Genomic DNA, 13,853 nt, shown 5'->3' on the forward strand with positions numbered 1-13,853 from the left:
GGAATTGTACAAGGGGTGTGTGAGGGAAGAACAACCAGCTTGAACCTCTGGCAGATTTTAATATCCTGGGGTAGAGTCTGGCTGGCAAGCACTCCAGCTAGCAAGCAAGGCTAAACACACAGCATTTATATGAAAGGGAAATGTCCAATGGAGGTCTTTGTGGCCAGTGCCATTGCATAAAGTGGCAGGTTTTGATTGTTATTAAAACTGTATTAAATATTTATTTTGTATTATTTATTAAATTTGTACTCTGCCCTTCTTCCCAAGATCTCAGGGCAGTTTGCAGCATACAAGATAAAAACACAAAACAGAATGAAAACAAGAACAAGCCAAATCAATACCCCCTCCACAAACACATTTAGAATAGAATAGAATTTATTATTTATACCCTGCCCATCTGGCTGTGTTTCCCCAGCCACTCTGGGCGGCTTCCAACAAAGTATAAAAATACAGTGGTCTGTTAAACATTAAAAGCTTCCCTAAAAAGGGCTGCCTTCAGATGTCTTCTAAAAGTCTGGTAGTTATTTTTCTCTTTGACATCTGATGGGAGGGCGTTCCACAGGGCGGGTTCCACTACCGAGAAGGCCCTCTGCCTGGTTCCCTGTAACTTGGCTTCCGGCAGTGAGGGAACCGCCAGAAGGCCCATGGCGCTGGACCTCAGTGTCCAGGTATAACGATGGGGGTGGAGACGCTCCTTCAGGTATACTGGACTGAGGTCATTTAGGGCTTTAAAGGTCAGCACCAACACTTTGAATTGTGCTCAGAAATGTACTGGGAGCCGATGTAGATCTTTCGAGACCGGTGTTATATGGTCTTGGCGGCCGCTCCCAGTCTAGCTGCCGCATTCTGGATTAGTTATACTTTCCAGGTCACCTTCAAAGGTAGCCCCAGGTAGAGCGCATTGCAGCAGTCCAAGAGGAAGATAACTAGAGCATGCACCACTGGTGAGACAGTCCATGGGCAGGGAGGGTCTTAGCTTGCGTACCAGATGGAGCTGGTAAACAGTTTACCTGGACACAGAATTGATCTGCGCCTCCATGGACAGCTATGAGCCCAAAATGACTCCCAGGCTGCGCACCTGGTCCTTCAGGGGCACAGTTACCCCATTCAGGACCAGGGAGTCCTCCACACCTGCCTGCCTCCTGTCCCCCAAAAGGATATAGGGTGTTAATCAGCCAAAGGCTTGGCTTAAGAGGCACAGCTGGGCTACCGGCCAGAGCTGACAGAAGGCACTCCGTGCCACTGAGGCCACCTGAGCCTCAAGCTACAGCAAAGGATCCAGGAGGACCCCCAAGCTACATCCCCGCTCCTTCAGAGGGAATTTAATCCCCTTAAGAGCAGGCAACTTCCCATCCATCGCCAACAGTGGACTGAGGTCCAGTCTGCTGGCTCACATCCAGTCCATTACCGAGGCAAGACAACCGTCCAGCACTTCCACTGCCTCACCTGCAGATGTAAAGGAGAAGTAGAGCTGTGTGTCAGCAGCACATTGCTGACAATGTATTCTAAAACTCCAGATGACCCTGCTCAGTGGTTTCATGTAGATACTAAACAGCATAGGGGACAAAATCAAACCCTGAGGCATTGAGAGCTCCACAGAGCCGAAGATCACACCTGCCCCCCAAGCATCACCCTTCTGGAAACAACTATCCAAACTGGACCAGAGCCACTGCAAAGCCACTGGACATCCGCTCCAGAAAGACACTGTGGTCAATGGCATTGAAAGCTGCTGAGACGTTGAAAATTAACAAGGACACATTTTCCGTCGCTCTCGCAACAGAGGGCGACCAAAGCAGTTTCTGTGATCGAAATAGGCCTGAACCCCAATTGAAATGGATCTAGAAAATCAGTTTCCTCCAAGAGTGCCTGGATCTGGTCTGCAACCACCTGCTCAAGAGTCTTGTCCAAGAAGGGGAGATTAGCAACTGTCCAGAAGTTGCTTAGATTTGGGGAATCCAGGGAGGGTTCCTTGAGAAGTGGCCTTACCACTGCCTCCTTCAAGAAGGCAGAGACCATCCCCTCTCTCAAGGAGGCATTAATCACCTCCCTGGTCCAGCCAGCTGTCTCCTCCCTGCTAGTTTTTATCAGCCAAGAAGGGCAAGGGTCCAGAGTGCAAGTGGTCAATTGCATTTGACCAGTTCTCCTCTGCACACACCTGAACCGTCTCCCAGCTTGTTTCCTCACTAAGCTCTGGAGTATACCAGGGAACCAAAAGGGCTCCACGAAGTGGGAGAGGGCATTCAGGGGTGATCATGTCAACAGACTGAGCCATTCGGATGTTCCAGAGGTCAGCCAGGGCTTTGACAGGAGCACCAGCTGCATCAGCTGGAAAATCCCTGAGCCATCTGGAAACCCACTTGATCCATCAGCCTCTGAGGGCGGACCATCCCAGCAGTTCTCCTGCCTCTGCGGAGGGGAAAAGGTGCTGAGCACCTAAATCTGAACAGGGAGTAATCTGATCATGACAAGCGGCTGATGTCAATATCTCCCACTTTCAGATATGGATTGAAGTCCTCCAGAACCAGCACTGTGGCAGCCCTCAGCACCGCCACTGAGACCAGATCTGTCAGCTCAGGCAGGGAGACTGCCCGAGTCAACCATGCACACATTTTGGTTTCTTTCAAATTATTTTACAATGGAGGAGAACACGATCAGCATCGTCTACCTCATGTGCAAAAACGTTTTGGGCTGTGATCATCTCTTTATAGGACAGGACACGTTCCCTGAGATTACATCAATTCCTCCCCCGCCCCGCGCCGAAGCACAGTAAAATGCAGTTTTATTTCATTCTATCCTACATGTTTATTGGGATTGTGTTTGGCTAGCAAACAAACCATAGGTAATAATGTCTTTTAGGTCAACATAGGACTATCACTTGGGGGTGGGGAGGGGTATTAAGAGTAAAATGGTGTTTGGCTGCCTTCAGCAGAGCATCCAAAAACCCCACTTTCTCCTTACCAGGTCAAGGTACATATAGTAAGAATCTGAGGCCTTCTGGCACCCAAGGCAGAAAACCCAACAGGAACTGCTCCCAGTCCATAAAAACACAACACTTAGCAAACCACTTGCTGACCTGTCAATGATACCCAAAATCAATAGCCTGAGGTGGCCAGCTCATTCCCCCACACGAGTACAATAGCTTGGCCCTGAGGCTACCGCTTGTGCAAGTCATAATGGAACCCGAGTGATGACCAGATAACATTTGTTTTGAAGTGCCTTCCCGGGCTCCCCATTCACTGCCAGGCTTAATCAGAGTGCCGTTTGGACCTTTAAAAGCCCATACAGCTTCAGAGATCAGTCTTAATTCAAGGTTCTCATCCAGGCGCCCTCATCTTCTGAGGCGCAACAAGCTGGGAAAGAAAATCTCTCCAGGAAGCTTGGCTGCCACATACTCTTGATGTTTTAAGCAGACAAAGTAGCATGTGTGAACTGTCCTGCCACTTTTTAAAGCTGAATGTTGTTGTTGTTATATGTTTTAATACTGCCAATATTTATTATATAAGCAATTAACCTTATTCATTTATGTATTATTCAACAGAAGCTTTCAAAGGGAATTTTATAAATGAAACTTTGGGGAGGGGGGAATAGTAATAACCACAGAACTGGGTTGCAGATCACATGATATTTTTTCATTAGAAAGCTTAGCTGAGTGCCTTTCTGTTACACTCTCCACTGAAACTGGGACACAGCCAGGCAGTTAAAAAAAACAGATTCTGGAACTTCATTTTATTTTGAAATCATATAGATGGATTTGTGATCTGTGTTTAGTGCTTTCAAGTCCAACTTAAACAGAATAATAATACAGACTAAATTTAAAATTTGGACGCGATATTTCATTTCAAGAGAACTACAGGCAGTGTAAAAAAATATACAGAGTAACAGTAGAATATACTACAGTGCATGCTTTTTAAACTTTGGAGAACATGATTTGCACACTAGGATATGCACAATTAAATGAGCTCTTTCTGCAAAACCATTTCTTTCTGCATTAAATTGTTAAAACAGCATGAAAAATTAATCCCCCCGATGCAAGCATTTTACTTGCAACAGTCCTTCCCTGTTTAGCCCTTTCAACTACTGTACTTACATTAACATTATTTATTGGAGAAAAGTCAATGCGACTGTAACAAAAAAAGATGTTTATAAACATTATTTTCCCTCACTGATGTGCTTTCATTTAAGATTAAATGCAGTATTCAAGGATGCAAGCAAATGCTTATCTGTTGCTCAGCTGATTGCTGGGAACTGTCAAGTGAAGTAGAGAATTGTACAATTACGGTACTGAATGTTTTCTTCCAACGCACATTCAGCAAATAACTATATGAAGTGTGCAATTCTATGCAGATTTACTCAGAAGTCCCATTGTGTGGATAGGAATGCAGCAAATGATTTTAAAAGTGCAGCAGTACCAGTGAATATTCCCCAACAGCAGCGATTTAAAATGATAAATTAGTGGTTTACAAACTATCAGTGGTCAGGATTCAAAGAGCTGCTTAGGTTCACGCAAAGAGCTTGCATTAGTCCTATGGAGATTTGGGCACTGAGCATCTGGCCCCATTTCACGTCAAACGGCTGATGGATCATCCATCAAATTATAACTTCTCAGGCTCATGAAACTAGTTGAATAACTTCTTTGAATCCAGATCAGTATTTTGGCCATTTGTAACAGGTCCTCATCGTAACGTACGGTACATTTGGAGCAATCTCCAAATGGGCATATCAGAATATAATCCAGTAATTACAGCAGCTACGATAGAGAAAGACAGTGTCTTTCATAAAACAGAATTTGCATTCATAATAAAGGATCCTGTTTCAAATTCTCGTCTGCAAAGGAATCAGAGCAAAAGACAGTTAATGCTTTCCTTCTCTCAAGCTAAAGGTTCTGTATAGACATTGCAGGAAGACTGCAAAACATCTATGCTTTGTCTGAAATTAAGGTTCAGAACAGAGTTATCGATCTTCTGAAGTGGGGAATTGCCACGATTGCTTCCATGTCCCAGGAGCCTGGAGAATTCCTGCAATCCATCTGCTACCCAGTGAGGCTAAATCATGTCTGCTACATAACTCAGCCCGTGTTCCATCTTAAGAATGTTATAAGCTGCAGTCTTTAGGCAATCTCATGCCCAAACTTTTTCTCCCACCCTGGATTTGTGTAACATCCAGACTGAGAAAGAGTTTTTGGAGAGCACAAAACCTTGCTCACAATATTGTGAAACATTTTGGCCTGGTCCCAAACAAAAGTATTACTGTATGATGGTGTTTTCTAATGGACCAACACAGCTACCTGCAATTTTTTGTGTTAACTGGAAGTTAGAACACATATTGTAGTCAAGATGGAAATGACCTATTGTTGTTTAACAGGTGTGGACTGCGAAGCGAAGTTTATTTTTAAAAAAAATCACAGCGCCAAAATGAAATTAATGTCACAGGGAAATAATTCAGTGCTCCGACTTCTTTTATGAACAGCAAAAGGATGATGTCACCAAGAGATAAGTGCATTGTTGTTGAGGTCTGCTACTGTAATTTTATTAATGCATAGTTTGTACGTGCATAAGAACTGCACAGATAGGTTGAGGCTGGGCTTGCTGTCATCACACTTCTTCCCCCATATATTAAATGTACACACTATAAACAAGTTAAAAGTGCTTCAGTGTTCATGAGTTATTAGCTCACGCAAATCCACCTTAGTCTGTGAGACAGCAAACACGCTCTTCTCCCCAGTCTTCCTCCGTGCAGCTCCAAGCATTGCGTATCAGGCTTGTCTCCAGAGGACCTTGAGAGAGCAAGCCAAATCAGAAGGCCTTGCTGCCAATAAGTTGCCAGAAGAATAGCCTGCCATAGTTCTACTCGGCGTGCCAACTCTATTGGGCAACGCAACTTTAGACAAAACGTCCATAATGAAGCACCCAACTTCCACAGAAGAGTCAGCCACATTTAAGTGATCACTCTTGACACTGTAGTGCAGCTATCTAATACTTTTGGAAAACAAGAGTTAACTGATAATATGCAAGTTTTGGACAGGTTTCTTCCAAAGCCAGCATTAAGAAGACTGATCAATCTGAAATGAGTCTGAAGAAAATGATGTGGAATTAATTGTTTGGCGCTAACATACACATGGTTCGAATTTGTAATTTTCAGCACTCTCTCTCTCTTTTGGATATAGCATAACTATATTATAAATTAAGACAGCAGAAAAATATATGTTCTTCCAACAGCATACACGGCACTTTAAAAATACCTATAAAAAGCAAGTAAGCATCAGGTTCACAGCTAGCGAACACCAATGTAAATTTCAGCTCAATTGGTTTTCAAACTTTTAATACAGAAGATAAATCTTTATTTTCATTAGTTATGTGGCTAGTTACATTTTAAAATATCTGCCTAATTCAGTAAAAATTTAAAATAGTTGTGGGCTTTTTTATATATACATCACAGTATATGGTGCTTTTTAATTTAGCAACAGAAAGGCACAATTATCAAGCAAAAAGAAAAAAAGAAAAAAGGCTACAGTACCTAAATGTAACTGGTTTGTATTGACAAATTAACGATGTTTTAGAATATGGAAAAGATTCTTAAATACCAGGTTCTCTCATTAAAATTTTGGTCCATTAGAACAGCTTCCTTCCTACGCAAAACATTTGGAAGTGCTGAGGTAACAAGCTTTTCCACCAGAGCAGTTTGTGGTCCGAAGAAACAAATAACTTAGTATGAAATGGCTTGAACTGACCACAAATCAAACTTTTGGATCAACTAGAAACATAACCAGTTTTATACATGTCCAAATAAAGAGAGAGGTACGTTTATAAGTTTGAGGCATCGACAGTATATATGCATACACATACAAACAGAGCTTACATTTTGTTACAACAGTAAGACTAGACATGGCATTTCTCAGGGACCTGAAGCTTCTAGGTCTCTTAACTCTATGATTGAAGACTGGAGCCCTCTTTGCTTGCCCGTACTATTTCAGCAGAGGCAGCGCATCTCTGTGTTTCTCAAACGGTGAACCTTCTCTCACAATGTCCGCTGTTCGCCTCCCTTCCCATGCCATGGAAAAAACACCAGCATCAGGACAGACCCATTACCTGAAACAGGCAGGGAATCAAGAAAGTTAGCGCAAACCCCACCATTCCATAGGTGCAGTAGCGATAAGGCAGCTCCACCTCCATGCGTTGCCGCGCCTGCCGAATATCGTCACAAGGGATGCGGAAGATTTTACAGGCCAGTGGGATGGTGACCTTCTTCATGCCCCACTTTGTGAGCAACAGAATCACCACTCCAATCAGCAACCGCAACATGGCTTTTCCAAAGAGAGTCACGGTGAGGGAGGGAGGCAGTAAGGGAAGCATCTCTGGCAAAGGATCCGGTGTCATGTTCAGCATGTAGATAACATGAGAGCCACACGCAACGCCGGCACCGCAGCCCAGGATCTGAGCAGTGTCTCCTCGCGAGGTGCTCCAAGTGTCAAGAGTGAAGGAGAAAATCCCCAAGGCAAGATGGAGACTGATGATAATTAGGGGCGCATACGTGCAGGTTAAGTTGAAGCTGTCAACTAAGTCCACAAGTGGAAGGAAGACAGCTAAGATGAGAAGAGCGTAAAAGAATCCAGCAATAACATCCTGTTATAAAGGGGGGGGGGAGAGAACAGATTAATACTATTTTAACAATATGGTGGTTTCATAGGACAGGTGTTTTCAAACTTCCCTCCCCCCAGAATGTCTTAGTACAGCAAAGCAACATGGGTACAAGAAAGAAGGGGGCAACGCTTCAGCAATGCCACAATCACCACCCAAGGTTGCAGTGATGCTGTTCATCCTAAATGCACCTCTAGCACAGAACTGCTGGCTGCTTTTCTGGAGGGAAAGCTTTCGGTGCTAGCAGATACATCCAGATACAGAAACAGAGGAGACTGGCCAGTATGGCAGTTGTTGTCCCTGTGCAACAGGTGGACAACAGCATTTTCATGTCTTTGAAAAGGTACTGCCTATACAAATTAGGAGTGGCAACCTCTAGCCCAGGAGGGCTAGTCTTAGTCTTCTGAATTCTCCCCAGGTCACACGCCACCCCGGCCTTGCTTCCAGTATTTTTGCCTGGCTGGAATGTATCCTTGTACTTTGATAATGCCTCTCGTGTGTCTGGATGAAAAGACAGGGAGGGGTAGGCAACTCGGATAGCTAAAGTTGGTAGATTATGCGACTCTTAATCTCAAGGTTGTGGGTTCGAGGACCACGTTGGGCAAAAGATCCCTACATTGCAGGGGGTTGGAATAGATGACTCCTTTCAACTCTGCAATTCTATGATTCTATGTGAGTTAGTGTGCAAGCCAGCCTACTGTACAGAGATAAAATTAACATTAGTTGCTCTACTCACTTTTGTCTCTGGTCTTTGAAAGGTTGCCCTTATGCTGAAAAAAGGTCCCCACGAAGGAGGAGGAGGATTCTCTAGTTAGAATGCAGAATCCCAAATCTGGTTTATTAGGTTTTTAGATAAACTTTTTCAACGTCCTCATTTGCTCATGCTTACATTAAAGGTAAAGGGACCCCTGACCGTTAGGTCCAGTCATGACCAACTCTGGGGTTGCGGTGCTCATCTCGCTTTATTGGCTGAGGGAGCAGGCATACAGCTTCCAGGTCATGTGGCCAGTGTGACTAAGCCGCTTCTGGCGAACCAGCGCAGCGCACGGAAACACCGTTTACCTTCCCCCCAGAGCGGTACCTATTTATCTACTTGCACTTTGACGTGCTTTCGAACTGCTAAGTTGGCAGGAGCAGGGACCAAGCAACAGGAGCTCACCCCGTCACGGGGATTCGAACCGCCGACCTTCTGATTGGCAAGTCCTAGGCTCTGTGGTTTAACCCACAGCACCACCCATGTCCCTCATGCTTATATTATCGGAGTACAAATTTTTGCTCAATTCTGTTCAAGGAGTTGCACCAAGTGTGGGTGGGTTTTATTTGTTTATGGAAGGAAATCAGCAAGAGCCCCAGATATCAAATGGAGAAAAGGGAAGTGGCAGAAGAAATGCAGAACCCTAGAGAACAGCTGCCAAGTACTCAGACTGTGTGGATGGCAGATCAAAGAGAGGAAGGAGATGTATGGACAAGATGTGCTGCTCATACACAGACACGCAAGCTGAAAAAACGTTCGCGGTTTGGGAATCTTTCCTCTTTTTATCTAAGATCTGCAACAGAAGTAGCCTGGCCTAACTTAAAAGGGATTATTTTGCTGTGCCAGAAGGAAGTTGTACTTTAAAAGTGTGTTGTCTAAAACATGGTGCTTCCACTCAACACGCCCGCCCCCCCATACAGCCTTTTTCGGCTCTTCAGAAAGATGGCTGAAAAATGCATATGTTTAGTTCCTGTTGCAGATGCAAGTAAAGAAGAAGGGAGTACTGTACATGAGCCCGAGGCTTGGCCAAGCTCATTCACATGACCTCCATTCATGATTTAGCATTATGTCTCAACATGCTCACTGACTAAAGCCCATGTCAACTGCTAGTGTTGCTGGAGTAACACTCTAAGCAAGCAGGAATAGCAGGACAAGGACTCATAGTCCTTAAAGCAGCCCTGCTGGCAAATCTGAGGGCCCTTGCCCCCAAAATCTGAAGGCTCTTCGCATCCTTTCAGGAGTCAGACCTATTCAAGTTCCTTCTGTGGCTGATCCCTGTTTTAAGCAGGACATTTTACATGCTTTGTTTCTATAATATTATTTTAATGATACTTGGAAATTTAATTAGGTCTTCCAAGAAACAGAAGTCAAATTTGATCACTTGGAACTGCAAATGAGGCCCACATCTCAGCTCAAAGTATGTGCACTCTTACTGAAATGAAAGGAAGTAAGGAAGTGTATACATTCTAAAAATAACACATCAGAAGGATAAAACCTAAAACACCACTTGCATTAAAGTGTGTGTGTGTGTGTGTGTGTGTGTGTGTGTGTGTGTGTGAATGAATGACATAACTTTATCTTACCAGAATTGAATGCATCCCCATATATATTCGGCTAAAACAAACCAGAGAACACCAGCAGATGGCAAGAACCAGCCCATATGCCAAAGGATACTGAGGAGAGGAAAAGGGAGATGACATTGGAGTGTTATTTATTTACTTGCGTAATTTCATAAAATATATTGCTTGATTTTAAAAAACAGAACAAAAAAAGCCTTAAAGCAGTTTACAAAAAAGAACAAAACAATAACATTATTAGTTAAATCCATTTTAAAAATTCAGAAAATTAAAACTAGCAATAAACTAAAAACATATCCACATTCATATCCACAAAAATACAATTAGGTATTTAAAAGACTGTTATCATAAAGTCATTTTGATGGAACATTTATTTAAAATATGTAAAGCCTGCTTACTGAAGGAATAGCTTCAATGCAAATTACATTAAGAACAGTTACAGATAGGTAGCCGTGTTGGTCTGCCATAGTCAAAACAAAAAAAATTCCTTCCAGTAGGAAATTCCTTCCAGGTCTTTAAGGTGCTACTGGAAGGAATTTTTTTTGTTTTTACATTAAGAACAGTAAGATACAAGAATACCACACATATTATCAGCTAGAAATTCCAGTCATTGTGTAAATGGCAAATGGCACTTTGAAAAGGGCCACATTTATTTAAAAGGAACTGCAGCATGAAAAAGCAGGACAGACTTCCTCGGATACCTAAAAGCTAAGTGAGGGCACCAGCCAAATTACCGTATTGTTTGCTCTGTAAGACTCACTTTTTTCTTCCTAAAAAGGGGGGGGGGATGTTTGTGCGTCTTATGGAGCGAATGCAGGCTGCGCAGCTATCCCAGAAACCAGAACAGCAAGTTTTCACTGCGCAACAATCCCTCTTGTTGTTCTGGCTTCTGGGATTCAGAATATTTTTTTTCTTGTTTTCCTCCTCCAAAAACTAGGTGTATCTTATGGTCTGGTGCGTCTTATAGAGCGAAAAATATGGTAGGTCCTGGAAAGGTAAAGTTACATGATTTGGGCATCTCAAGAAGAAAGGGCTATATTTCTAGTAGCAGCATTTTATTTCCACTGGGCTAGATTATGAAGCAATGTCTGGCTCTGATGTGGAAAACAATCAAAGTCCAAATCTCCTAACACAGCATGAAGCTTTGACTTGCTTATCAGTGCAGGTGCATGAATAAAACATAACCCTAGGATACAAAAGTCATTAAAAAAAAAAAATACAAGCAGAAGTAAAGTAAGAATTTTCACCTGCTTCCTATAATATCCACAACAAAATATGTAAGTGCACATGTTTTTGCTACTCCTGGCAGAGAATAAAACGGTTGTGGATAACAAATTGTATTCTTTCAGCTAAATTGGCAAAGCTATATTTTAAGGAAAGGAACATAACGAATCCTTCTTTGAGATTTCCTGTGACCTTTCAAGCAGAAATTATTTACAGATGGTAACAGGTGAACAGAACGCAGTGTTGGTTTGTGTTTATCCTACTCACGAAAGCATAAAGCAATCAAAATTAAAGGTAATATAAAAGATTAGGAAGAGGTCAAACACGTTAATCAACTTTTTTATTTTTACTTTTATCACATATGTAATAAAATTCAATAGCACAGCATAGCAAATTATTTACAAGTTAGTACGGATAAGAATCCAGTTTTACTATGAACTTCAACATTACTCCCATGGCATCTATTAGATTATACTAGCGACAGTTTGCAGGAGGGATGCACTTCTATAAAAATGAATGGTGTAGCTATAGCCCAAAGTTGCATCATCACGAGCAGCAGGAGTGATTTTAATTACATACTCTGTTTGCATCAATCTTCCACAAAAAATGAGTGCAAGATACTCATTTAGATTTAGCATCTGCTTAGAGTCACTCTTTTCAAGAATATTTAACATTGCCAGAAACAACTAAATATTATACATTTTTTAACAAGATAAGTAATATGCCCAGTATGAATGAAATTATGGAAACTGCTGTGAATATACACTCAGCAGAAATAAAATTAATCAAACTTTTCAGCATTGCTCACTGCAAAGTAATCACAAAAAGAGAGCTCCAACTTGCCTCAAGTATTTATGTTATTGGCATAATCCAGAGCCCTTTTACCCATTAAGCAGGCAAATTGGGCTTGCCATCCAATACTGGCCCCCAATCAGCACACCTGTAACAAATTTATAGTGGGCATGTCTTCTCTATAAGACACCAGCTAAAGAGAAAATGCTCTTTCCTTTACACACAGCTTTGTAGATGTTAATTGGAGGTAAAACAAATGCACACTTGCTTCTCTGTTCAATACAGAACTCAGTGAGAAATGGCTTTTAGGACAGCAGTACTGTAACTGGCTATTTCGAAATGAAAACAAGTAGCGTGTATACATTTTTCAAATTTACTATCCAGAAATCAGGTGGTGGGCAAAATATATGAAACAAATTAAGTGTTACTTGGCAACAGTTTCAATTACTACCTCTGTCTTTGGGTAAAGTCCAAATAGCAGCAGTACGTGACTCAGCTTACAGACTGCAAGCTGTGGTTTGGAGATCAGCTGCAGTGCAAAGGGTGCTGTGTTTCATCAACCTTCCCAGGTCACCAAAGAGGAGATTTCCTACAAAACCCTTTACCCTTCATTGGGGGGTGGGGTGGGATCCACTGATCACAGCCCTCTCATACCGATGCACCTAGTGGATTGCTTGTTCTTGCCCACGGCTCATGATTAGTGAGAAGAGAGTCATCGTGAGTCCCAACTAGGACCACATGGCAAGTCAAACCTCATTCCAGGGAGTAGCAAAGCACCTGCACCTGGAAGCTCCTTCCCATGTTCACTTGTGTACTCACAGTAAACCAAGGTTTGGTTTAGAGTGTTGTGTGAACCTGCCCAATGTCTCTGGTCAACCACTTTGGAGGTACACAGTAGGACTAACACGCTTAGATCCACATTTAATATTAATTATCATTAGGGTATGTTTAGCATTTACAATTTTTAATTTTAAAAATCCCTTTAAATAACAGAGCCAATTTAAAACTCAAATCACTGATTTCCATCTACCTTGCCCCATATATTCACCTTCCCATTCTTGATCAAGATGAACTATGCCGTACTTTTGTTTGCAAGAGGTTAAAACCAGGATTAAAAGCTAATTTAATAGTATGTTTAGCAGCTGTTTACAACAGGGCAACAACACAGCACATTAGTAAATGCTACTGCAAGAAGAGGGGAGCACAAATGCACAAACCTGAGATAAAAGTCAAATCCACAGAGCTCCCCGAATCACAAGACTATGGCTTGTTAATTAAGAAGGATTATGTCTAAATTGGACCTATAAAGTTTTTATCATGAGATTTATTACAGCAGTTAACACTAACCTCTTCCCCATATGCATTATATATCAGCAAACTGTTTTTTTTAAATATTTGCTTCTTTAAACAAAGATTGCATTCCAGGAAAAAAAATAGCCAAGGGAACAATAAGACAAAGTCCTGTAAACATTTATTCTTCTTGCCTACCTTATCTGCTTTCCTATTGCCTGTTAACAAGATTTTCTGAAGCCAGATTATCAGAAGACTAAGGCACACTATCCACTACGCTAATGAAATTATAACCACCTTATCTCACTTGAGTGGGGGAGACAGACACTGCCCATGCAGTACTGAACTGTAAACAATGGCTAATGAAAAGCACAGGAACCAGAGCTAACAGAGACTGAACCTAAAAGGTTTTCATATAGAAAAGGGCAATGGCTTCAAGTTACAAGAAAGGAGATTCCGACTGAACATCAGGAAGAACTTTCTGACAGCAAGAGCTGAACGACAGTGGAATGGACTCCCTTGGAAGGTTGTGGACTCTCCTTCCTTGGAGACTTTTAAGCAGAGGTTGGATGGCCATCTGTC

The 13,853-nt window shown here is 42.2% G+C and overlaps 1 protein-coding gene across 4 annotated transcripts in view; it reads right to left on the bottom strand.

The window, feature by feature from the left end:
- Positions 1 to 3,711: 3,711 nt before the first annotated feature.
- Positions 3,712 to 13,853, bottom strand: part of SGPP1 (sphingosine-1-phosphate phosphatase 1) — a 38,993-nt gene continuing 28,851 nt past the window's right edge. For all 4 annotated transcript variants that reach the window (XM_083736356.1, XM_083736354.1, XM_083736353.1 and 1 more), the window contains exons 3-4: positions 9,972 to 10,061; positions 3,712 to 7,619 (exon numbers count right to left, since the gene is read on the bottom strand). In XM_083736356.1, coding sequence (XP_083592482.1) covers positions 7,068 to 7,619; positions 9,972 to 10,061 — 642 coding nt within the window. In that variant the 3' untranslated portion in view covers positions 3,712 to 7,067. The remainder of the gene's footprint in view (positions 7,620 to 9,971; positions 10,062 to 13,853) is intronic.

Source organism: Podarcis gaigeae (assembly GCF_964106915.1).
Source record: "Podarcis gaigeae genome assembly, chromosome: 1".
Taxonomy (NCBI): Eukaryota; Metazoa; Chordata; class Lepidosauria; order Squamata; family Lacertidae; genus Podarcis; species Podarcis gaigeae.